This window comes from Sus scrofa, chromosome 6 (assembly GCF_000003025.6).
Source record: "Sus scrofa isolate TJ Tabasco breed Duroc chromosome 6, Sscrofa11.1, whole genome shotgun sequence".
In the NCBI taxonomy this organism is placed as follows: Eukaryota; Metazoa; Chordata; class Mammalia; order Artiodactyla; family Suidae; genus Sus; species Sus scrofa.
Window position 1 is genome coordinate 55,930,726 of NC_010448.4, and position 25,076 is coordinate 55,955,801.

The window sequence follows — 25,076 nt, forward strand, 5'->3', positions numbered from 1 at the left end:
TCCATTTTTATCCAACAAGTTTATTGAGACCTCTTGGGACCTAAGCCCCATAGAAAACAGATGACTCAAGAAGGTCACATTTGGAAATCGCTAACAACAAAAACAACACAGCCGCTAAGTGCTTTGAAACAGGGAGGGACATCCAAAGGCTATAGTGTTGATACATCTGGACTCAAACGCTAACCACCAAGAGAGGCAGGAGGGTGGTCTAGCCTCCCATGTGGAGATGAGCCAGGCACCATCCAGAAAGGCTCTTGCCAGGGACACGGCCGCGTGCCCATAGGTCTCTGGAGTTCACTGCAGGCTGGACCACTGCAGGGATGTGTAGACTACCTTACCATCGGGCTGCGGAGAGCAAAGGAGCAGCGTCTTTCTGACGCTGGTGCCGAGGCGGCCGGCAGAAACGAGGTCCTGGAGGGGGATGGGGTCCCCGGGAGCCCAGCACTGAGCGATGTAGTGGGCGTGGAAACGGAGCGGGTCGCCTGGGTGAAGGAGAGAGGCAGGTAGCAGTTTCCAATGGCAGAGAGCTGGAAGGGACGGGGACATCCTTACATAGGAGCTGGGGATGGTTCCAGCCATCACTGCCTATATTTTAAAAGATACCCCTTCGAGTTCCTGCTGTAGCTCATCGGGTTAAGAACCCAACATAGGGTCCGTGAGGATGTCGGTTTGATCCCTGGCCTCACTCAGTGCGTTAAGGATCTGGCGTTGCTACAAGCTGCAGTGTAGGTCAAAAACGTGGTTCCCAGAGTTCCCGTCGTGGCGCAGTAGAAATGAACCCAACTAGAAACCATGAGGTTGTGGGTTCGATTTCTGGCCTTGCTCAGTGGGTTAAGGATCCGGCATTGCTGTGAGTTGGGGTGTAGGTCACAGACGTGGCTCGGATCTGGTGTTGCCGTGGCTGTGGTGTAGGCTGGCAGCTGTAGCTCTGATTCGACCCCTAGCCTGGGAATCTCCATATGCTGCAGGTGCGGCCCTAAAAAGAAAGAAAAGAAAAATAAAAGATACCCCTGGGGGTGGGAGCAAATCATCACATATGTATAGCATAATCTTACCTAAAAAAAAAAAAAAACAAACAAATAACTGAACATATCATTGTCATGATCTAAAATCCAGGACCACAAAGTCAGTCAAAGCCACGAGGAACTCATAAAGGGTATCACATAAATATCCAGTAAGAAGGAACTCTAACAGACTAAAAGAAGAAAACAAATTTTCTTTTTTGGCTGCACCCACAGCACATGGGAGTTCCCAGGCCAGGGATGAACCCACGCCACAGGAGCGACCCAAGCCACAGCAGTGACATTGCTGGATCCTTGACCTGCTGAAACCCTGGTGAACTCCCCAAAACAATTTACAACAGGATGGCATAATAAATAGATGGAATAAGGAAGTCCACGAAATTTTTCTGAAAAGGGCCAGAGAGTAAACACTTTCAATTTGGGGGGGCCATGTCACAAATACTCAACTCTCTCAGCGTAGCACAACAGCAGCCACAGACCACATGTAAACAAATGGACAAGGCTGTGTTCCAATAAAACTTTATTTAAAAAAACAGCCAGTGGGCTGGATCTGACCTGGGGCTGTAGTTGGCCCCAAGACTAGGTGAACCTGATCAAGGAGAATCAGGCCCTGAGTAGGGAACTCTCAGGAAGATTAAGTAACCTGTAATATAAACCTAAAAGAGTAAGGCTTCCAAGAGTTCCCGTCATGGTGCAGTGGTTAATGAGTCTGACTAGGAACCATGAGGTTGCAGGTTCGATCCCTGGCCTTGCTGTGGCTCTGGCGTAGCCCGGCAGCTACAGCGCCGATGGGACCCCTAGCCTGGGAACCTCCATATGCCACGGGAGCAGCCCTAGAAAAGGCAAAAAGACCGAAAAAAAAGGAGAAAGAGTAAGGCTTCCAGCAATTCTACTCCTGGGTATTTATCTGAAGAAAATGAAAACACTAATTTGAAAAGATAAATACACCCCTGTATTCACCAAAGCATTATTTACAATAGCCAAGATGTGGAAGCAACCTAAATGCCCATCAATAGATCAATAGATGAATGAAGATGTGGCACACACACACACAATATTGCTTGGCCATAAAAAAGAATAAAATCTTGAAGTTCCCATCGTGGCACTATGGCTGTGGTGTAGGCCAGTAGCTGTAGTTCCGATTGGACCCCTAGCCTGAGAACCTCCATATGCCACGTGTGCGGCCCTAAAAAGCAAAATAAATAAATAAAATATAATTAAAAAAATAGAAATTAAAAAAAATCATTGCAATTCTCACTAAAAAAAAAAAAAGACAAATCTTGTTATGAACCTCTAGTAGCATAATACAGAGTATTATCTTAAGTGAAATAAGTTAGAAAGACAAATACTGTATGATTTCATTTATGTGTGACATCTAAAAAACAAAACAGGGGCTCCCTGTGGATCAGTGGGTTAAAGATCTAACACTGTCACCTCTGTGGTGCAGGTTCAGTCCCTGGCCTGGGAACTTCCACAGGCTGCAGGTATGGCCCTACAAAGACAAAAAGACAAAAAAAAGAAAAAAGAAAAAAAAAGAAACTTAGCATCTTTTAACCTCAGGAAAATTTATAATTAGAGTTAGAAACATATATTTAAGAGACTCAGTCCCTGAATATTCATCTTCAGGGGACAGAGATTCTGTGTCTATCTGATACATTGAGTATTTCTTTCTTTTTTTTTTTTTTTTTTTTGTCCTTTTGCCTTTTCTAGGGCCGCTCCCACGGCATATGGAGGTTCCCAGGCTAGGGGTCCAATCGGAGCTGCAGCTACCAGCCTACGCCAGAGACACAGCAGCGCAGGATCCGAGCTGCGTCTGTAACTTACACCACAGCTCACGGCAACACCGGATCCTTAACCCACTGAGCAAGGCCAGGGATTGAACCCGCAACCTCATGGTTCCTAGTCGGATTCGTTAACCGACGGGAACTCCCATGAGACACTGAGTATTTCTTGTTTTGAAATGTTGACCGATTAGAACCAACAGGTCAGCCTTGTGTTTGTTTCTAATGTGCAACTGAGTGATTTAAATTTGCCTTAATCTGAAGATTTAGTAAGTCTATTAACAGTGTAAGAATATAAACTTTATTTTATTTTTTTATTTTTTGGCCACCCCGAGACATATGGAGTTCTCGGGCCAGGGACTCGGGCCAGGGATAAGATTCAAACCATAGTTGCCACCCAAGCTGCAGCTGTGGCAAGGCTGGATCCTTAACCTACTCTGTTGGGACCAGAATTGAACCTGCATCCCAGCTCTCCTAAGACGCTGCCGATACCTTGGCGCCACTGTGGGAACTCCAACAATATAAATTTTAAGATCACCTCACTTATAACTTATTGATTTAATATTAGCAAGATCCATAACCAGAAAACTGCAGAACTTAGAAAGGAAAATAGGAGTTCCTTTGAGGCACAGCAGGTTAAGGATCCGGCATTGTCACTGCAGCAGCTCGGACTGCTGGCCCAGGACCAGGAACTTCCACATGCCACAGGCTCAGCCAAAAAAAAAGGGGAAAATACATTAATTTGTTTTGTTTTGTTCTGTTTTTTTGGGCCACACCTATGGCATATGGAAGTTCCCAGCTAAGGGTTGAGTTGGAGCTGAAGCAAGATTCTTAACCCATTGAGTGAGACAAGGGATCAGACCTGAATCCTCACAGATACTAGTCAGGTTGGTTTCCACTGAACCACAAAGGCAACTCCTACATTAAATTTTTTTGTTTTTATTATTATTATTATTATTTTGTCTCTTTAGGGCTGCACCCATGGCATATGGAAGTTTCCAGGATAGGGGATGAACTGGAGTTACAGGTGCTGGCCTGCACCACAGCCACAGCAACACGAGATCCAAGCTGTGTCTACAAACCTCACCATAGCTCACGGCAACGCCAGATCCTTAACGCACTGAGCAGGGCCAGGGATTGAACTGGTATCCTCATGGATACTAACTGGATTCGTTTCTGCTGAGCCACAAGGGGAACTCCCCTACATTAAATTTTTAAATGCAACTTAGAATGTTTGAAATTACTTAACTCCTCTTGTACATGGGATCAAATATGAATGAATGGTTCCCTTACAATCTGCTAGGTTGGAAAAACTTCAGTTTTGTAAATTAAGGTGAAAGTTTAGAAAAGAACTAGATATTAGCATCTGTATGTTTAGGAAGTTGAATATTCCCTTTGAAAACCAAAATAATCATTTTTACATGCAAGAGTCAGAGACACACACAAAAGACAACCCAGTAGCAAAGTAATTAAACCATGGTTATCTATGGAGAATGCGGTGGGGTAGAATGTTGTCACCTCCTAAGTCAGTCAGTTAAATTTTAGTCTGAGCAGAGACCAAGGCTCTCAGCTCACCTGCAGAAAAATTAATGGATAGTCTCCAATGAATGGCTAAGATCTGATTATTTATCAGGCAGTTCCGTTTCTGTGCTCTTAGGGGGAACAAAAAGGGTGATTATTCTGTACTTTTTTCTTTTTTTCAGCCGTGCCTACAGCATTTGGAAGTTCCTGGGCCAGGGATGGAATCTGAGCCACAGCAGTGACAATGCTGGATCCTTAACCTGCTGTGCCACCGGGGAACTCCTGTACTTTTTTTTTTTTTAACCTTTTAGTTACACAATCAAGGCAGTCTTACTATTTAACCATTAACTGACTCATCAAAAGTCTCCTTTACCTATTCCTGATGCAAATTCCCTCCCAGAACTCTTAATTACTGTCACTGGGCTCCAGTAAAACCTCGCATGTGGTCTTCCATTTGCTTGATGGGAGTCTCTCAAGCTACTTAGTACTCCACTTTAAGTTTTTCTCATATTCTTTCACTAGAGCCTCAATATTTTTTCTTTCAAAAAAATTTTTTTTTTTTTTTTTTTTTTTTTTGTCTTTTTGCTATTTCTTTGGGCCGCTCCCGCGGCATATGGAGGTTCCCAGGCTAGGGGTCGAATCGGAGCTGTAGTCCCCGGCCTACGCCAGAGCCACAGCAACGCGGGATCCAAGCCGCGTCTGCAACCTACACCACAGCTCACGGCAACGCCGGATCCTTAACCCACTGAGCAAGGGCAGGGACCGAACCCGCAACCTCATGGTTCCTAGTCGGATTCGTTAACCACTGCGCCACGACGGGAACTCCCAAAAAATTTATTTATTTATTTATTTTTTCTTTTTTTGGCAGTCCTGCAGCATACGGACTTCCCAGGCTAGGGATCACATCTGAGGCACAGTTGCAATCTACACCACAGGTTCTTTAATCCACTGTGCTGGGCTGGGGATCAAACCTGCATTCTGGTGTTGCAGAGACACCTCCTATTCCATTGCACTTCATTGGGAACTCCTTTTTTTTTTTTTTTTTGAATCTCAAAAATTTTATTGAAGTAGGAGTTCCCTTCGTGGCACAGCAGAAATGAATCTGACTAGGAACCATGAGGTTGCAGGTTCGATCCCTGGCATCGCTCAGTGGGTTAAGGATCCAATGTTGCCACAAGCTGTGGTGTAGGTAGCAGACTTGGCTCAGATCCTGCGTTGCTGTGGCTCTGGTGTAGGCCGGCGGCTACAACTCCCATTAGACCCCTAGCCTGGGACCCTCCATGTGCCGTGGGTGCGGCCCTCAAAAAGACAAAAGAACAACGACAAAAAAAAATTTGATTGAAGTATAGTTGACTTACTAGAGCCACGGGGCTTTTTTTTTTTTTTTTTGTCTTTTTGCTATTTCTCGGGCCACTCCCGCGGCATATGGAGGTTCCCAGGCTAGGGGTCTAATTGGAGCCGTAGCCACCAGCCTACGCCACAGCCACAGCAACGTAGGATCTGAGCTGCGTCTGCAACCTACACCACAGCTCACGGCAACGCCGGATCGTTAACCCACTGAGCAAGGGCAGGGACCGAACCTGCAACCTCATGGTTCCTCATTGGATTCCTTAACCACTGCGCCACAACGGGAACTCCAAGCCATGGGGTTTTTTTGGCCACACCCTCAGCATGCAGAATGCGAGTGACACTGCTGGATCCTTAATCTGTTGCACCACAAAAGAACTCCAAGAGCCACATTTTTTTTTTTAAGAGCCACAATTTTTAAGGCTACTTAAATAGCGCGTATAACTGTTTGACAGTATAAAATATGGTTTACTTCTTACTACCCATGATTTCTCCAAGCCATTCTTTGTCCCCCCACCTTTGCTCATGTACTAAACCGCCCGCCGAATGAGCTTGGGTTCCCAAGTGTTTCCTGTCCTTCCCTAGTTTCAGACGCTGAGAAAATAAGACCAAATAAAGGGAAAATGCAGAACATAGTGGGATTCGTGAAGAACAGAGTAGCAACCAGAGGGCCCAACACAAACTCACCAGGATACACCAGGAAGTCTCCCCCAAACTTGCCAGCAGCACTGAGGAAGAAGCCCCGCTCCCACAGGTCTCTGTAGATGCTGTAGCGAAGCTCGTGGGCAGGACGGCCAGCATGGGGCCAGTCTTTGGACTGGACACGCCAGTCCAGGGGCCTAGCCTTGATGGGCCGAGGTCTAGCAGTGGCCAGCTGGACGAGCAGGGCAGACCTGGGCAAAGGGGTGACCTCATTTGAAGGCCCCGGCTGGGGAGAGGAAGAGCCTGGTGGGGGGGTGAATCCAAGAGAGTTCAGTGAATCCAAGAGCCCCTGGGAGACCCAGCCCCAGACTCTAACCCCAATTCCCTCCTCCCCCTGGTCCCTGGACGCCAACTCCCACCTTCACCTGCTTCCTCCTGTTCTCCAGCAGTCTGGCTAGCACTGGCCTCCTCATTCTCTTCAGCAGCTGGGTGCCCAGGGGCATCCTGGCCTCCACTGGTCCCTGATTCCTGTTCCAGCTTCTGCTTCTTCGCAGCCTGGCCCTCTGCAATCTTCTCTAGGAGCTCCTGACGACGAGTCTCACGGGCCTCAGCTGCCAGAGCACTTTGCTCCTGGAAGCCCTGCTCTTGCTGGCGCTTGAAGGATGCCAAAGCCTGAGAAGTAAACTTAGCTATAAACTCAGGGATCCAGGCAGGCTCTCCCTTTGGTAGCTAGGAATCCTGACTCCCTGGCCCCTGTCAACCTCAGGGCAGGAACCCGGGGAACCTGGTGTCATAGGCTCACGGTATTCCAGAATCCAGGACTCCCAGACCCCTCCCAGCTCAAGGACTCGTGGTCCGAGTCTCCAGCCGCTTCTTCCTCAGGTCCCAGGGAGTTCGCGCTCCCAGCCTGCCTCCTTACCAGGCTGTGTTGGCGGGGATCCGGGCGCGGGGCGCTGACCAGGGTCACTGCGCCGATCTCAGCCAGGAGCCGCGCCTCTTCAGGCATCAGCAGCAGCGGGAGGCCCAGGCGCGAGTTTTGGCGGGGCCCGCGGGGCAGGGCGCCCACCGTGCGGCCCCCTACTCCTAGGCGTTCGCGTAGCGCCTGCACGGCCTCGGCCCCCCACACCAGGGAGCGGCCATTCGCCACCTCCACCACCAGCATCCTCCTGCGGGAGGCCAGGGGCACAGTAGTCACGCCAAGAGCTGCAAGCTCTCGACACCCAGCGCTCCCACCTCCCGGGGAGGGGGTGGTGGGTCTGGACAAAGCCCCTCCCTCGAGTTTCAGGGGGTGGAGCCTCGCTCGGGCCGCGTTCGCCACCTGCGGAGCGGGCCCCGCCCCCTGGGCACCAGGCTCCACCCCGGGCGAGCCCGCCAGGCCCCGGGCGTGACCGAGCCGCCGGGTCCGAGGGACCCAGCGGTCAGCCCTCGGGTCTGGGCTAGTACTGCTGTCCCGGCCTCCGCGCCTCGACGGAAAACCTGCCCTAGCGCAGACCACGCCCTCTTCGAAAGGTTCATCTCGGCAGCGCCCTTCGGGTGTTCCCGTCAGGTGCCGGGACCTCGGAGGCCAAAGCCCCGCCCTCCTCCGGTGGCTCGGGACCTGGCCCCTCCTCTTTCCGAACCAACTCCCGAGGTTCGGCCTCGGGTTCTTCCCGCTGAGTCGCGCTCTCCAAATACGAAGCCCCGCCCCTGCCCGAGTGTTCGGCCGTCCTCGGCTCAGCCGAACCTGCAGCCCCGCCCCTCCGAACCCAAGGGGTACTGCGTTCGAGTGTCTTCGGCTCCCGTCAATCCCACAGCCTGAGGCCCGGCCCCCTCTGGCCGCCAGCGCTCCCCTAGTTTAGGGAGTTCCCGCCGCGCGATCGAACCCCACAGCCGGCGGCCCAGTCCCCTGAGCACATGCTGTTCGTTCTCCGCTCGGGCGGGCTCACCCCACTGGCGAGCGCTCCCTTCAGAATGTGGCCCCGTCCTCTGATAAAACCAGCTAGTCACCTCGTAAACACCAGCTCGCTGTCCCGGCGGTGCCACCCCCTACGTCGCGCGCCACGCGCTGCTTCCTCCACCCCCCATGTCGACCCCCTGCGTCGATTTCGTCACGCCGCCACCTCAGCGGAGCGGGAAGTCTGGGACCCGCCCCACAGGGCCGTAGCCCCGTCTTGCCCTAAAGCGGAGCCTCACCTCCGGCCAGCCCCTCGAAGCCCACCTCCCTCCACCGATTCTGTTCCGCGACTTAGAAATGGGAGGCTCCGTGCGCTGGCCCCGCCCCCTTTGCCCGAGGCCCCGCCCCCTTTAGACCGAGGGGCGCTGTTTGCTCCACCCCCTCAGAGTTCTTCTGAGCCCTGCCTCTTTCCTGTTGGCCAAGTCCGTGGCTCGGCCTCCCTCCTACACAGGAGACTTTGCCTATCAGCAACCCGATTGGGGTGGGACTGTCACTTGCACACGACTACCTCCGAAGGAAACCGACGCGGTGGCTCCGCCTACATCCGGCGAAGCTTTTGGCCCCGCCCACATCCGGACAGAGACTTTCGGCTTGTGGCCCCGCCTCCAAGCCGCCTCCCATCTCTGCTCCGAGGAACCTGAAGTGGAGGCCCCGCCTCATTCCGAGCGCTGAGCTCCAGGCTCCGCCCTCCTTCTCACGTCTGGTCGCGTCCCTAAGAGGCGGAAGCTTCTGGCCCCTCCCCTTTCCGAGCCCGAAACCCCGCCCTTTTGCGTGCCAGTGACTCTTGACCAAGAGTCCTGGTCCAGCAGCTGACTCCTGCTGCCTGCTCTTAGTCCAGGCTTCTTCTCTGCGCAGCCGGGAACCTACCCGGCGCTGCGCACCCGGCCCGACACGGCGCAGCCGAACCGGCCCCCAAAGAGGCGGGGGTAGCGGAGGCGTGCTGGGCGGGGTAGGCGTGGCTGGCCCCGCCGGGCCCGCGCGCTGGGACTGCTTGGCCGCCTCCTCCCCTGCTGGCGGCGTGGAGTCGCGGGCCCAGGTGAGCTGGGGTGTAGAGGCGCCCCGGAGACCGGGAGGGGTCTGGACAGTGCGTGGGTTCGCTGCGGATCGGTGGGTCGATGGGCTGCGGGGGCGGTGCCTGGAGCGCGGAGGAGCTCTGGAGTGGCGTAACCGCCTGTGGCTTTGCCTGGGCCCATCTGACACGCGCTTGGTGCACGCAGCCGGCGCGGGGTTGGGGCTAGGGAGCGGGGCGCGCTCTCGGGGCTTTAGATGAGAGAAGGAACCCAACCTCCGAAAGAGGTGGAGGCTGGAGGCCTGCCTCGAAGAAGGAAGGGCTGGAGGTCTGGAGAGCTGGGTTCTCACTGGGGGAGGGGGAATAAGAGAGGGACTCTGTTCCTGGATCCTCGAAGCTGGAGAGGAATGGAAGATTTGAATTTGTGGGTTCTCAAAGGAGAAGAGGACTGGGACCCCGGGTTCTCAAAAGAGAACTTCTGGGAGTGGCTTCCTTTATCCTGGGAGGAAGGACCTGGAGGTCGGGATTCCTGTGTTCTCAGGGAAGAGGAGCTGAGGATAGGACTCCGTGATCCTCTACAACTGGGAACCAGGGGAGCGGATTCCTGAATCCTCCAAGGGGGAGGGGCTGGGGGCCCAGACTCCGGGGTTCTCACTGTGAACCTCCGCCCCTCCCCCAGAACATGTCACCCGAAGAATGGACATATCTAGTGGTTCTTCTTATCTCCATCCCCATCGGCTTCCTCTTTAAGAAAGCTGGTGAGTCAGTTTCCCTCCCCAGTGGAAAATAAGGGGGGGGGGGCGACCTGAGTTGGGGGGGACCCCTGGAATGTTCCATGCTTATGCTGTGCCTTCTCCCTGCAGGACCCGGGCTGAAGAGATGGGGGGCAGCAGCTGTGGGCCTGGGGCTCACCTTGTTCACCTGTGGCCCCCACACTCTGCATTCTCTGATCACCATCCTGGGGACCTGGGCACTCATTCAGGCGCAGCCCTGGTGAGGATTTGGGGGTGGGCAGGAGAGGGAGAACCGAGGGGGGCCGAAGAAGCAACCTGTTTCCTCTTTGGGTCTTTCTCTGTTTTTGCTTCCATCTCTGAATGTCTCTTGTTCATCTCTAGATGCTCTGTGTCGTTTGTCAGGTCTGGTTTTCTTCCGCTCCTGCTTTTTTCTGGGTCTTGTCCCGGTGTGTGTGTCCCGGTCCTTTGCATCCATGTCATGGATTCAGGCGAGAGGACGATATTCATAGTGTGCTGGCCCTGCCACCCATCAGATTGGTGTCCTCTCTCCCTCTTCCCTCTCTCTGTTTCTCTCTCTCTCTCCTCCCGCCCCCTTTCCCTCTCTCCCTCTCTCTCCCTCCCTCCCAAAAAAAGGATGGACTGCTTGAAAGGGCTTCACCCTGAAGCCTCTCTTAACCCCCCCCCTCAATTCTCTTCTCCGTGGCTGCACATGTCTGTGTGGCTATTTCAGTCCTGCTCATTCCACCTCCCCACCCCCCACCCCACCTTTTCTGTCTCTGAAGGTGGGGTGGTGGGGGAGGATCTGTAGCTGAAATCTAAGGGAGGCAGAAGCAAGATGCCCTAGCACCCAGCACAGCACGCCTCCTGCCTTTATCCAGCTCCTGCCACGCCCTGGCCCTGGCCTGGACCTTCTCCTATCTGCTGTTCTTCCGTGCCCTCAGCCTGCTGGGCCTGCCCACTCCCACGCCTTTCACCAATGCCGTGCAGCTGCTGCTGACACTGAAGGTCAGACTCCCCTTCACCCCTCCCTGTGTGCCAGGCGAACCACCCCAACTTTTACCTCCTTCTCCCAGCCACTCCAACGGGAGGCAGAGGAAGCGGGCGGGTGGCTCCCACACACTGCAGGGGTGGGGACGTCACCCCTCCGCCCTTCCTTGGGCTAAAGAAGTCCCCAAAGTTAGGTCCCGGTGGGTGCCATTTGGCGTGCGCCGTGTGCCAGAGGCTGAGCTGAGGGCACCTTTGTAGCCAGCCACATTGCAAAGGAGAAAAACCAGCTTTGGGGACATGGCACGTTGCTCGGGGCACCACATCTGGCTCCACATGACCCAGGAAGATGAGTGAAAACAGAGTCCTGGGCCCCCACCCCAGAACACAAGTCATGCGTCCCTCCTTTGCACTATGTATCAGTGACCCGAACAGTCCCTCTGACAGGTGTCGAGGCAGGTCCCCTGAGCATCAGCCCCTGTCCCCAGCGGGAGGGGTGCTGAGAAACAGGCAGAAGTTGGGTATCCCAGAGACAAGGTGGTGGAAGAGCCTTTCGGGTGCGGAAGGGAGCAGGCTGAGTCCCATCAGCCGCGTGCCACCCACGTGGGCTGTTCACCCCACAGGGAGAGGAGCACAGGCGGCTCTGGCCAAACCACGCAGAGCCTTGCTGGCCAAGATGTGGCGTGGGGACTTCTTCCTGCAGGAGCCCAGGATCCTCCGCAGGAGGTGTTTGGGGTTTGTGGCCAGAAGAGGTGATGGGATCAGATTTACATGCTCAAAAAGACATGCTCCAGATGTTGAGAGAGTTAAAACAGAAACGGCAAGACGGATGTCACCGGGTCCTTTGTCCAAGTCCAGCTGCTGAACAGCGGCGGCTCCATGCAGGCCTGTGGGCAGGTCCCTCGGGCCCCCATGGGAAGCACAGCCTTTAGGGGAAATTGAGGACTTAGTATTTACCATGAGAAAGGCAGGATGAGGAGGAGTCCTGGGCCCGAGGGGACAAGAGGAGGGGCAGGTCGTGGAAGCCAGAAGGGCTTGAGCCACCCAGTTTGAGAGCCGCTAAAGGTGACCTCACAAAGAAATAAAAACCTGGGCCTCCCTCCTGCCTTCCTCCCTCTCTGCCTGGGGCTCTTTGTCGATGGAACCCAAGAGAAAACTAGAAGACACAGACCTGCAGGTGTCGGGCCGGCCTCGGGTGTGCACGGAGAAGGCTAGAGAGCCGATCTGGAGGACAGGCCGAGCTTACTCAGCCCTGGGCTGGAGGTAAAGCCAAAGGGACAGAGTCCAGAGAATCCAGGGATCAGATCTGGGGAGCAAGGAAGGTTTCCCATCCTAAGCGATTGATTGGATGGGGCCATCGGCTGAGGGGAGAGACCAGAAGAGCCCCCCCCTATGGGGCATAGCTAATACCGTCTTCCACTTTGCCTATGTTAAATTCGAGGTGCCCGGTAGACAACCAAGTGTGAATGACAAGAGGCAGCTTGGGAGTTCCCGTCGTAGCTCATTGGTTAACGAATCCGACTAGGAACCATGAGGTTGCCAGTTCGATCCCTGGCCTCGCTCAGTGGGTTAAGGGTCCGGCGTTGCTGTGAGCTGTGGTGTAGGTTGCAGACAGCTCGGATCCCAAGTTGCTGTGGCTGTGGTGTAGACCAGCGGCTACAGCTCCCATTACCCCTAACCTGGGAACCTCCACATGCTGCAGGGTGCAGCCCTGAAAAGACAGAACGACCAAAAAAAAAAAAAAAAAAACAAAAGAAAAGAAAGAAAGAGGCAGCTTGCTGAATGGGCTTGGGGCTTGGAGAAGTCCTGCCCAGGGGAGGTTATCTAAGGCTGTGGACTGCAGAAGATCCCAGAGGAAAAAGATGGGGGCCCAGGAGTGTGCCCGGCCAAGGCCACCAAGAAGCCCTTATGACTAGAGTCTCAGAGCTGCCCGTGGAGTAGCACCTCTGCGCCCAGATCCCCAGAACTGCAGCCCCGAGCTGCCCAGAGGGATGGTGAAAGGGAGGCAGGTGTGAGGAGGCCCGGCTCTGACCTGTCCCCACCCCACGCCCCTTCCCCGCAGCTGGTGAGCCTGGCCAGTGAAGTCCAGGACCTGCACATGGCCCAGAGGAAGGAAATGGCCTCGGGCTTCGTCAAGGGGCCCAGCCTGGGGCTGCTGCCGGAAGTCCCCTCACTGATGGAGACCCTCAGCTACAGCTACTGCTACGTGGGGATCATGACCGGTGAGTGTGCCCGCCCCCAGGCCCGCGTCTCCCCATCGCCCAGCCCCTGTCTCCTTTCTCTGCCCCGAGTCTGGTGCCTGCTCCCTTCCAGCATCTGAGGGTGAGCCCTCTTCCGCTGGCCCCGGGGCTCCTGCGGAGTAGAGACAGACCCTTCCCAGCTTAAATGATTCCTTGTCACTTACTGGGAGCAAACATGAGATAGAGAAGAAAGATCTAGGTAACCCGAACGTTTCTGCTGCCTGGGCAATCAATTTTTTTTTTTTTTTTTTTTTTTTTTGTCTTTTTGTCTTTTGTTGTTGTTGTTGCTATTTCTTGGGCCGCTCCCGCGGCATATGGAGGTTCCCAGGCTAGGGGTTGAATCGGAGCTGTAGCTGCCAGCCTACGCCAGAGCCACAGCAACGCAGGATCCGAGCCGCGTCTGCAACCTACACCACAGCTCACGGCAACGCTGGATCATTAACGCACTGAGCAAGGGCAGGGACCGAACCTGCAACCTCATGGTTCCTAGTCGGATTCATTAACCACTGCGCCACGACGGGAACTCCTGGGCAATCAATATTTACAGTTTACAATCCCCCCCCCCTTTTTTTGGCTCCCCCTCCCCTTTGTCCAAGGCCTGCGGAAGTTCCTGGGCCAGGGACTGCACCTGCACCACAGCAGTGACAGCGCCAGATCCTTAACCGCTAGGCTACCAGGGAACTCCACAATCGCATTTTAGTTTCAGAAAATATTTTTCGTTATTCTTGACCTCATATAAAGCTTTCTTTTTTGTCTTTTTTTTGGGGGGAGTGCACCCACAGAATATGGGGGTTTGCAGGCTAGGGGTTGAATTAGCACTGTAGCTGCTGGCCTATGCCACAGCCCCAGCAGCCTCGTCTGCAACCTACACCACAGCTCATGGCAATGCAGGATCCTTAACCCACTGAGCAAGGCCAGGGATCAAACCCGCATCCTCGTGGATCCTAGTCAGGTTCCGTAATCGCTGAGCCACGACAGTAACTCCAAGCATTTCTTTTTTATAACTTTATTGAGCTATGACTGATGTACTCACCCACTCATAACCACATCCAGTTTGTTAGGTTTTATATATTCATAGAGTTGTGCCATCGTCACCACCATGTAACCCACTGAGCGAGGCCAGGGATCAAACCCCCAACCTCATGGTTCCTAGTCGGATTTGTTAACCACTGAGCCATGACAGGAACTCCCAAGTAATAGACGTTCTATACCTACAGATTTTCCCATCTTAAATATTTGTAAATGGAATCACACAGTGTGAGGTCTTTTGTGACGTGTAACACCTGCCACATCTGTTAATCTCCTCTGCTCCCTTCCTACGCCAGGGCAGAAATTTGATCTAAAGTGCTCCAGCAGGGAGTTCCCATCATATCTGAGCAGAAACAAATCCCGCTAGTGTCCATGAAGATACAGGTTCGATCCTTGGCCCCGAGTTAAGGACCTGGCATTGCCGTGAGCTGTGGTGTAGGTTGTAGACACGGCTTGGATCCTGAGTTGCTGGGGCTGTGGTGTAGGCCAGCAGCTGTAGCTCTGATTCAACCCCAAGCCTGGGAACTTCCATATGCCATGGGGCAGCCCTAAAAAAGCAAAAAAAATAAAGTGCTGCAGCAGTCTCCTTTTTTCCACCCCTGGCGCTCTGCAGCCCCTCTCTGCTCCACAGCCAGAGGGGTCTTGTGAAAAGTCAAATGATAGTTCAGCACTTCCCTGGTGGAAGACCTACAGTGGTTTCCTAGCACTTAGAACAAAACCTCCCCTCCAAAAAAATTTTTTTTATAAAAACCAACATTTATTTGGGAGTTTCTGTTGTGGCTCAGCCGTAATGAACCCAATACCCATGAGGACCCAGGTTCGATCCCTGGCTTTGCTCAGTGGGTTAAGTATCCAGCATTGCCATGAGCTGTGGTGCAGGCCAGCAGCTGGCACTCCCATTGGTACCCAGCCTGGGAAATTACATATGCCACAAGGGCGGCCCTAAAAAGACCAAAAAAACACAAAAAACGTTGGAATTCCCTTGTGGCCTAGCAGCTAAAGACCGGCATTGTCACTGCTGTGGCCCAGGTTCCATCCTGGCTGGGGACTTCCACATGCTGCAGATGTGGCCAAAAACAAAGCACCCCCACTCCAAAAAACCCAAAACCCAGAGGCCTCCTCAGATCCCCCAAGGTCCAGCCCTGCCGCCCTCTCATTTGTTCTCACACCGCTCTCGTCCTCTCCAGAGGCACTGCTCCACCTCCTGGGACCCCTTTAGGCCAGGTCACCCCATCCCTCCAGGTCTGGTCTGTGTCTCCGTTTGTCTCAGAGTCTTAATAACCCTCATTCTCGGGCTCTGCATTCTTCTCCATAAGTGTCTGTCCCTCTTTCTTTTTTCTTTTTGACCGTGGCCTCCAGCAGCTTGATATGGAATCTCAGTTCCCAGAACGGGGATTGAACCTGGGCCACAGCAGCAGTGAAAGCACTGAGTCCTCACCACTAGGCTACCAGAGAACTCCCTCTCCTACTTTCTTTTTCTTTTTCCCCTTCTTTTCTTTTTCTTTTTTTTTTTTGTCTTTTTGTCTTTTCTAGGGCCGCTTCCCGCAGCATATGGAGGTTCCCAGGCTAGGGGTCGAATCGGAGCTGCACCTGCTGGCCTCCACCACAGCCACACAGAATCTGAGCCGCATGTGCAACCTACACCACTGCTCACGGCAATGCGGGATCCTTAACCCACAGGGCAAGACCAGGGATCGAACCTGCAACCTCATGGTTTCTAGTCGGATTCGCTTCTGCAGCGCCATGATGGGAACTCCTTCTCTTTCTTTCTTGATGAGTCCTTTGTCCTCCCCTTTCTCTGGTTCCCTGTCCCCATCTCTCTAGGTCTCCTGTCCCCACCTCTCTCTGCTTCTCCCTCTCTCGTCTCTTCCTTCTCTCTCCTGGGTCCCCTCAGCTCCCGAATCTGGCCCGTGGCCCCCTCGCTCCCCCGTCTGGTCCCCCATTTCCCGCCCCCCCGGCCCCCGGACTCGAGCTCTGACCCGCCGCCCTCCCTCCCGCCACAGGCCCGTTCTTCCGCTACCGCACGTACCTGGACTGGCTGGAGCAGCCCTTCCCGGGGGCCGTGCCCAGCCTGCGGCCCCTGCTGCGCCGAGCCTGGCCGGCGCCGCTCTTCGGCCTGCTCTTCCTGCTGTCCTCCCACATCTTCCCGCTGGAGGCCGTGCGCGAGGACGCCTTCTACGCCCGCCCGCTGCCCGCCCGCCTCTTCTACATGATCCCGGTCTTCTTCGCCTTCCGCATGCGCTTCTACGTGGCCTGGATTGCGGCCGAGTGCGGCTGCATTGCCGCTGGCTTCGGGGCCTACCCCGTGGCCGCCAAAGCCCGGGCCGGGGGCGGCCCCACCCTCCAATGCCCACCCCCTAGCAGGTCAGGCGGCGGGAGGGAGGTCTCCCAAGACCCGGCAGGCCCCATCACCGCCACGGGCTGGCCCTGCCCCTAGCAGGAAGGATAGGGGGAGCGGGGGAGGCGGGGGGGGGGGACAGGCCCCCCACCTGCTGTCAGCAGAGTGCCATCCTCCGCCACCACGCCTTCCCCCCTCCTAGGGAAACAGTAGTCCTGATACCTAGGGTTTGCCCCATCTTTCTAGTGCTTGTCACCCCTGGGGATGGCGAATCGCTCTCTGTTGCTAGAAGGAAGGCTTATAGCAACCACCTGCTGTCCCTCTGGCGCCATGGAAGTGTCACCCCAGTAACCCAGTTGTTCTGGTTCCTCGGGATTCCCTCCTTGGGCAGTGATGAGTAGCCCTTTGTTGCTAGGGAAACCGTTCCCTGGCAACAGGGCTGCCCTTTCCTGCCAGCAGGCTGCTCTTTGTTGCCACCCAACCAGGCCCGCCTGAAGGGCCCCTTCCTTGCTCGAAGCCAGCATGGCTCTTCCCATGAAATGTCATCGCATAACCACCCGCTCTCGTCCTCTGTTTCTAAGGAAATGGCATCCTTGACAGTGCTGTCCTTTAGCAGAGGGGACCCCGTTCCTAGCAACCATAGGCTGCCTTCCTGCTGTTGCCCAGAAAACGTCCTGGTAACTGTGCATTGCCGTGTTGCCGGTGAAGCTCCCTACCCCGACCCCACCCACCCCCAGCTCCTTTATCGCTCGCTAAAACACACACGCTAGTACCGTGGTCTCCCTTGTTGCTAAGGGTATATTACTCCTGTGTTGCTAGGGAAATGGCGCCCCTAGCAACCAGGAATGGACTCTCCCTCTGTTCCCAGCAACCATGGCCTACTCTCTGACTGGGGCTAGGAAAGCAGCCCTTTGATGTAAATTATGAACTACTTCTTGCTAGGGTTGGCCCATCCCCTAGTAGTCTCGAACTGCCATTCCATTGTGGGGGACGTGGCACCCCCCTGTAAATTTCTTGCCACTGCCATAGTAACTGTAGACAACTGGAGAGTCTCTAGAGGGAGTCCCCCAGAAGACGTCAAGCAGGAATTGAAGGCACTTCTAAACCTTCTGGCCCCTCCCGTCCGTTATCAGAAGCTGTCAATGGTTCAGATGAGCCAAGGATATCCCCCACTGCTGGGAGTGTTGGCACCAGTGACCCAGGAACCACTGTCTTGCTGAAGATGACACTCGGAGGGCAATTACAGGGACCAAGAGCCAGGAGAGGCCTTTTCGGAAGCTTTTCTAAACATCCTGGGCCTTGTTGCTAAGGAATGCCCTCTCCCTAGCAACAGAGATCATCCCGGTGTCAGGGTGGCCCAGAACGTTTCCCTAGCAACCACGGGCCACCTCACTGTTACGGATGCTACTTCCCTAACAACCGAAGCTTCCAGCAACTTAGAAAGGACTCCTTGGAGGCTTCTCTGAATTTGCTGAGCACGGTTGCTAAGGAACCGCCATTCTGTAGCATCCGAGACCGAGACTGTTGGCGGGTCAGATTGCTAAGGACTCATAGCTTAGCAACTGTAGCCCTTCCACACTTTTCCTGGCTGTTGCTGGCCCCCTTACCAACAGAAGGAGAACTCTGTTGTGGAGGAACTGTGCACCTTCCTACCCCAAATGCTCCCTCTGGGCTACCTTCCCCTATTGCCCTAGCAAATGCGGCAGCCAGGAAGGCTGGTGACCAGCCAGGATCCTCTCCTTAGCATCCGGGGCTGGGACAGTAGCCAGCGTTGGGAGGGGGTCTGGCTGAGCTGCATGTCTGTCCCCCACCCTCATCCTCCACTCCCCCAGTCCGGAGAAGGCGGCTTCCCTGGAGTACGACTATGAGACCGTCCGCAACATCGATTGCTACGGCACAGACTTCTGCGTGCGCGTGCGGGATGGCATGCGGTACTGGAATATGACGGTGCAGTGGTGGCTGGCACAGTACATCTACAAGAGCGCGCCTACCCGCTCCTACGTCCTCAGGTGAGCCCGCCCGTCTCAGAGGACACACGGAACTCCATCTCCCAGGTGCCCCTGGGGCTGCCTGTGGCCTCCGCACTCTCCCCCACGCCCCTGCCGAGGATCATGGGAGTTGTAGTTTCTTGATCCTGTTGACCTGGCTCTGATTTTCACTGCTCCAAGGTAAATTGTTCCTCTACTCTGGGCCTCCGTTTCTACCTCTGCAAAGTCAGCCTCATTCCAGAGAAGTAGTGTACTGAATCCTGTGGACTCAATAGCTAAACTTTTAAGAATCTTGACCCTGTTGATTGATAAGAAACCTTTTTTGGAGCGGAGTTCCTGGGCCAGGGATCTGCACTGGATTCTTTAACCCATTGTGCTTGCCAGAAATCAAACCTGCGTACTGGTGCTGCAGAGACACCACCAATCCCCTTGCGCCATAGCTTTCTTCTTGGTTGTTTGTTTCAAAAATTCCTGGAGTTCCCGTCATGGCTCAGCGTTAACGAATCCGCCAAAACCATGAGGTTTTGGGCTCGATCCCTGGCCTCACTCAGTGGGTTAAGAATCCGGTGTTGCCGTGAGCTGTGGTGTATGTCACAGACGCGGCTCGGATCCCGAGGTGCTGTGGCCCTGGTGTAGGCCGGCGGCTACAGCTCCGATTGGACCCCTAGCCTGGGAGCCTCCATATGCCTCGGGAGCGGCCCTAGAAAAGGCAAAAAAAGAAAAGAAAAAAGTCCTGCATATACATATATATTTTTAATCGGAGTATAGTTGATTTACAATGTTGTGTTAGTTTCAGGCAGTGCAAAGTGATTCAGAGAGGTTATAGAAAACATTGAGTATAGTTCCCTGTGCTGTACAGTAGGTCCCTGTTGATTTTATGAGGGCCGCACCCACAGCATATGTAGGTTCCCAGGCTAGGGGTCGAATTGGAGCTGTAGCCTACACCACACTCACAGCAACACCAGGTCTGAGCTGCGTCTGTGACCCACACCACAGCTCATGGCAACGCTAGATCCTTAACCCGCTGAGCGAGGCCAGGGATCAAAGCTGCATCCTCAGGGATGCCAGTCAGATTTGCTTCTGCTGAGCCACGACAGGAGCTCCAGTTATATGTTTTAAATTCAGTAGTGTATGTTAATCCTAAGCTCCTGATTTATCCTTCCCCCACCCCAGGTTCCTCCTCTTAAAGGGGACTGATGCTCTTACCTGTTTCATAGGTTGATGTGAGGAGTAAGTGAGATAAAGTGTGAAATGCACTTAATGTGAGGCCTGACTGTCTTTTATTAAGCTTTACTCATCTGAAATTTCTTTTTTTTTTTTTTTGGTCTTTTTAGGGCTGCACCCGAGGCACATGGAGGTTCCCAATCTAGGAGTCGAATCCGAGCCACAGCTGTCAGCCTACACCGCAGCCACAGCATCGCTGGATCCTTAACCCACTGAGCGAGGCCAGGGATCGAACCTGCGTCCTCACGGATACTAGTCAGATTCGTTTCCATTGAGCCACGAGGGAACCTCCCATCTGATATTTCTTGAATAGAGACTTTCTGCCACCTTTATCTTTACAACCTTAGGAAGTAAGAGCTCTTATCCTCCCCGTTTTAAAGATGCAGAGACCCAGGCTCAGAGAGGTGGGGCAACCTGCCCATGTCACTCAGCCTTCCCCACGCCACCAGATGAGGTCAGGAGACACCATGACATGGTTTCAGAATGAAGCAGTTATAATGGCATCTCTGGATCTAGATTTACCTGAGTGCGTGATCCAATTTATGATGTAAAAATCTGCTCTGGCCTTGTGTGGGGAATGGAATTGGGGGGGGGAGCAGGAGGTAAAGCCGGGGCCTGGCCCAGTGGGCTGTGGGGGTGGTCGTAGAGCAGGGAGCTGTGGCCTAGAGGAGGATGCATTTGAGAGGTGGAGTCAGGGTTCCGCCCCACTTGGATGCAGGGCCTGAGAGAGAGGAAGTGGAGCCTGCTGCCAAGGTGAGGGCTGTGAGCAGCGGAGGGCATGGAAGGGCCATTTCCTGAGAAGGGTTACACTGACCAGGAGGAAGTTGCAGAAGTGGGTACAATGAGGAAGTTAGACTTGGGGTTGGTCTCACTGACTTTGAGATGACTGTGAGATTTCCAGCTGAGGTTATTGGCGAGGCAGTTAGTTATGTGATTCTGGTGCCTCAGGGAAGGGCTGGGGTAAGAAGAGGACTCTGGGAGTTCCCTTCCTGGCTCAGTGGTTGAGGAACCCGATTAGGAACCCTGAGGATGTGGGTTTGATCCCTGGCCTCGCTCAGTGGGTTAAGGATCTGGTGTTGCCATGAGCTGTGGTGTAGGTCACAGATGTGGCTTCCATCCTGTGTTGCTGTGGCTGTGGTGTAAGCTGGCAGCTGTAGTTCCCATTGGACCCCTAGCCTGGGAACCTACATATGCCGCAGGTGCGGCCCTTAAACAAACAACCAAAAAAAAAAAGTGGATTCTTGGAGTTCCCGCTGTGGTGAAACAGGATTGGGGGCATCTCTGGAGCACTGGGACGCAGGTTCGATCCTGGTCTGGCACAGTGGGTTAAGGATCCAGTATTGCCTCAGCTGCAGCATAGGTAACAGCCACAGCTCAGATCTGATCCCTGTCTTGGGAACTCCATATGCCTCAGGGTGGCCAAAAAAAAAAAAAAAAAAGCAGACACTTAAGCATAAGCAGATACAGATGATACTTAAAGCTCTGAGGCTGAGCGTCAAATCAAATCAGAGTGCTCTCCTGTTTAGCCCAGGGATTTCCAGTGGGGGGGGGCAATTGGGCTACACCCCCAGCGGGCCTGTGACCATATCTGGAGACCCTTTTGTCATGATGGGGAGGCTGGGGAGGCGCTACTGGGTCTAGTGGGTGGGACCAACACCCTGCAATGCACAAGACAGCACACCCAGCAAGCTCTGCAAAGGATGATCCAGCCCCAGGTAGTGTCAGGATTGGGAAACCCTGGTGTAGACCAGGGACAAGGAGCAGGAGCCAGCCCAGCAGATAGCAGGACAGTCAGCCAAGTGTTTGTTCCCAGAAGGAAGCCAAGAGAACCAAGCGTTTCAAGGAGGAAGGAAGGAGAGGCTGCATCTACCTGTGCCAGGAGCTTTGGGGCGAGGAGAGCAGAAAGACCCATGGCTTGGGTGTGATGGGAGGGAGGGCTGATGCAAGACCCAGATTGGAATGGGTCACAGAGGGAGCAGAAGGTGGAGCATCGGAGTTCCCTGGTAGCCTAGTGGTTAAGGCTCTGGTGTGGTCACTGCTGTGATGCAAGGTTTGAGCTCTGGCGGAACTTCTGCGTGCTTATGGCTGAGGCCAAAAAAAAAAAGCAGGGGGAGCATAGACAATTCTTGCAGGATCGTTCATTGCATGGGGGGGGGTGAGGGAGGGCAGCAAAATGGGGAGAGAAGCGTAGGATGGAAGGAAGCAGGTCAGATGGGGGAAGGGCACCCAGCTCAGTTGTGCACACGTGGAGTTAGAGATGCAGGGGAGGCTCCGACGACAAGGGTCCTGCTGTAAGTTCTTTAAATTGTGCCCAACCCAGAGCGTTCCCTCCCCACCATAGGTAGAAAAGAAAGAAAATCGCCGTGATTCAATAAGCGTTAAACTAGATTTCAAGGTACCACTCAAATCACCCACAGCTGAGACTACAGAGATAGAAAGAAACTTCCCACTTGTATCATCCATCATAATTACAGGCCTTTACGGAGCGTGTTGTCAAGAGACACCAAAGTGTGGAGTTCCCACTGTGGCTCAGCAGGTTAGGAACCCAGCTAGTATCCATGAGGATGCAGGTTCGATCCCTGGCCTCCCTCGGTGGGTTAAGGATCCGGCATTGCCGTGAGCTGTGGAGTAGGTTGCAGGTGTGGCTTAGATCTGGCGTTGCTGCGGCTGTGGTATAGGCCAGCAGATTCGACTCTGATTCAACCCCTAGCCTGGGAACCTCCATATGCCGCGGCTGCGGCCCCGCAAAGACAGAGACACCAGAACTTGTCCTCAGGTTCAAGGCCAAGCCCAGCACTCTGCCTGCCTTCTTGTTCATCCCAAGCTCATCTGGTAATCGGGGTAGCCACCTGTGCTGGTTAAGTGTTTTTATCTGAAGGAAGTTGTATCTGATACAACAACTATCTCTAGCAGGAGCAGGTGTTTATGACTCAGAGCCGACTCCCAGGAAGAACCCCCATAGCCTCAGGGAGACGAGCCCTATCGTCCTGCACTTCCTAGACTTTTCAAAGAGATGGCTCCGAGGCCCAGGAAAAGCATCTCCTAGCTTGTAAAGCTTTCTCGAGGCCTGTTTCCCCTCTTCAGAGATTGACATCTGACAAAGGAGAGATGTTCAGATACTAGCTTTCTCAAGAAGAGAGAAGGAGGAGTTCCCATTGTGGCTTAGTGGTAAAGAACCTGACTAGCATCCATCAACCCGTGATGGATGTGGGTTCAATCCCTGGCCTCACTCCGTGGGTTAAGGATCTGGCATTGCCGTGAGCTATGACGTGGGCCAGAGGCTACAGCTCCAATTTGACCCCTAGCCTGGGGGCTTCCATGTGCCTTGAGTGCAGCCCTAAAGAGACCGAAAAAGAAAAAAAAGCGCGAGAGAGGAGGAGAAGCTCTCCCCTGTTAGCAGCAGGAAACATTCAACCTTTTTATGGACCTTCTGCCCAGCAGGACAGATGGTCGGCATTACTCTGCCTGTCATTAGGGGTTTTGTTGTGTTGTGTTGTGTTGTGTTTTTGGCTGAGCCTGTGGCGTGTGAACGTTCCCTGGCCAGGGATGGAATCCGCGCCACAGCTGTAACCAGAGCCAGGGCAGTAACAACACCGGATCCTTAGCCTTTGAGCCAGAGAGGATTATTCGTTAGGTCATTTTTGTACTTTAAGCACCCTGGGTGCCAGAGAGAAAATCAGATACCCCTGGGTGGGAACTCACGCCGCAGTCCTTGGCAAAACCTGCTGTGAGTTCTGTGTTCTCAGTGGAAATGGAGGTCAGAGTCTGAATTTGCTGGGTGTTCAAGGGATAGCACTTTGGAATGTCCATAAGGACAAGGGACCGTGGCTGCAGATTTCTGAGCCCTCGTGGATCAGGAATTTTACTCCTGGACCCCAAAGAGGGAGTGGCTGGGGATTTAATTCCTGGGTCCTGAGGGAAAAGAGTGTTGGGAGGGGGTTTCTGAGAAGAGATAGAGACCCCTGGGTCTCAGGGAGGAGGGGCTGGGGGCGGGACCCCTGGGTCTCAGGGAGGAGGGGCTGGGGGCGGGACCCCTGGGTCTCAGGGAGGAGGGGCTGGGGGCGGGACCCCTGGGTCTCAGGGAGGAGGGGCTGGGGGCGGGACCCCTGGGTCTCAGGGAGGAGGGGCTGGGGGCGGGACCCCTGGGTCTCAGGGAGGAGGGGCTGGGGGCGGGACCCCTGGGTCTCAGGGAGGAGGGCGGGGAGCCTGGTCTGGGTCCTGATTCCTTACCTGCGCCCCCCCCCCCCCAGGAGCGCCTGGACCATGCTACTGAGCGCCTACTGGCATGGCCTGCACCCTGGCTACTACCTGAGCTTCCTGACCATCCCGCTGTGCCTGGCAGCTGAGGGCTGCTTGGAGTCGGCCCTGCGGGGGCGGCTCAGTCCCGGGGGCCAGAAGGCCTGGGACTGGGTGCACTGGTTCCTGAAGATGCGGGCCTACGACTACATGTGCATGGGCTTCGTGCTGCTCTCGCTGGGCGACACCCTCCGGTACTGGGCCTCCATCTACTTCTGCATCCACATCCTGGCCCTGGGGGCCCTGGGGCTGGGCCTGGCTTTGGGAGGGGGCAGCCCCAGCCGGCGGAAGGCGGCCACCCCCACCCCCAGCCTCGCCTCGGGAAAGCTTCGGGAGGAGTAGCTGTCACAACGCGCCCTCTGCCAGTGGGTGCAGCCTCCAAGCTCCTGCCTGGAAATTCTGTGAACTCCACGGCCGCCTCCTTTCCTGGAAAGGGCCCTTCATTTGCATCAGGGTCTGGCGAGGAGTCCCGCTTCCCCGGCTCCGGACCCTGCCTGTGCTGTGCCAAAGCCAGGCTGGGGGCTCGCCTGCTTCCTCAGCCTCCGCCCTGAGGCCCCCAGGAGGTCCGTTTTCCCCGTAAAGTCAAGAAAACATCCAGACAAGAATCTCTCTTCGTTCCTGCCCAGCTCCGGGTATCCAGAGAGCAGCACTTGTCCCCAGCGTGTTCTCTTGGGCAAATCACTTTTCTTTGGCTCCACCGGGTGAGGGTAGGGCGTTCAGGACAGGTTCGGGCTTGGGGGTCGGGGCCTTTCTGGTGGCTCTGGCTCTGCTTTTGGCTCATTCAAGGAAACGAAAGAGAAAGTCAGGCTCAGACATGCTCCATCCGAGCCACCTCAGGGTCCCAGCGCCCCCGTCACCCTCTTGTCATCCTTTGGCCTTGGACAGGCGCAGAATGTGTAAATCTCTCCCAATAAAAGTGTGGCACAAAGATTGCACGTGAGCGTGTCTGTGGGTGATCACCAAGGGGTTGGGGGCGGAGGGGCTTGGA

At 54.5% G+C, this 25,076-nt stretch overlaps 2 protein-coding genes across 18 annotated transcripts; one reads left to right on the top strand and one right to left on the bottom strand.

Moving 5' to 3' along the window:
• On the bottom strand, positions 1 to 8,762 carry TSEN34 (tRNA splicing endonuclease subunit 34). Of its 16 annotated transcripts, none has more exons than XM_021094875.1 (5): positions 8,486 to 8,762; positions 7,233 to 7,479; positions 6,739 to 6,985; positions 6,359 to 6,616; positions 1 to 482 (listed from the first exon to the last, which is right to left on the bottom strand). In XM_021094875.1, exons 2-5 carry the CDS (start codon positions 7,473 to 7,475, stop codon positions 295 to 297), a joined length of 936 nt encoding a protein of 311 aa, XP_020950534.1. In that variant the 5' UTR covers positions 7,476 to 7,479; positions 8,486 to 8,762; the 3' UTR covers positions 1 to 294. The 16 variants fall into 16 exon arrangements, with proteins under 16 accessions (XP_020950534.1, XP_020950527.1, XP_020950522.1 ...); XM_021094868.1 differs by having other exon boundaries at positions 3 to 527; positions 8,486 to 8,593; XM_021094863.1 differs by having other exon boundaries at positions 3 to 527; positions 6,733 to 6,985; positions 8,486 to 8,593.
• On the top strand, positions 8,731 to 25,021 carry MBOAT7 (membrane bound O-acyltransferase domain containing 7). Of its 2 annotated transcripts, XM_003127417.5 has the most exons (8): positions 8,731 to 9,282; positions 9,935 to 10,013; positions 10,119 to 10,248; positions 10,868 to 10,994; positions 13,036 to 13,195; positions 16,246 to 16,606; positions 18,413 to 18,589; positions 24,043 to 25,021. In XM_003127417.5, the coding sequence occupies exons 2-8, from the start codon at positions 9,938 to 9,940 to the stop codon at positions 24,428 to 24,430; spliced, it is 1,419 nt and encodes a 472-aa protein (XP_003127465.1). In that variant the 5' UTR covers positions 8,731 to 9,282; positions 9,935 to 9,937; the 3' UTR covers positions 24,431 to 25,021. The 2 variants fall into 2 exon arrangements, with proteins under 2 accessions (XP_003127465.1, XP_013854212.1); XM_013998758.2 differs by lacking the exon at positions 10,868 to 10,994 and having other exon boundaries at positions 8,944 to 9,282.

What these genes read in the sequence shown, in the direction of transcription:
- TSEN34 (XM_021094861.1), bottom strand. Translation starts at nt 7,828, where the DNA reads ATGAACCTTTCGAAGAGGGCGTGGTCTGCGCTAGG. An exon ending in AGGGCGTGGTCTGCGCTAGG is followed by an intron (nt 7,480 to 7,793) that starts GCAGGTTTTCCG and finishes GGCCTCCCGCAG; the next exon opens with GAGGATGCTGGTGGTGGAGG. An exon ending in AGACTTCCTGGTGTATCCTG is followed by an intron (nt 528 to 6,358) that starts GTGAGTTTGTGT and finishes CGTCCCTTCCAG; the next exon opens with CTCTCTGCCATTGGAAACTG.
- MBOAT7 (XM_003127417.5), top strand. Translation starts at nt 9,938, where the DNA reads ATGTCACCCGAAGAATGGACATATCTAGTGGTTCTTCTTATCTCCATC. An exon ending in CTACGTGGGGATCATGACCG is followed by an intron (nt 13,196 to 16,245) that starts GTGAGTGTGCCC and finishes CTCCCGCCACAG; the next exon opens with GCCCGTTCTTCCGCTACCGC. An exon ending in ACCCGCTCCTACGTCCTCAG is followed by an intron (nt 18,590 to 24,042) that starts GTGAGCCCGCCC and finishes CCCCCCCCCCAG; the next exon opens with GAGCGCCTGGACCATGCTAC.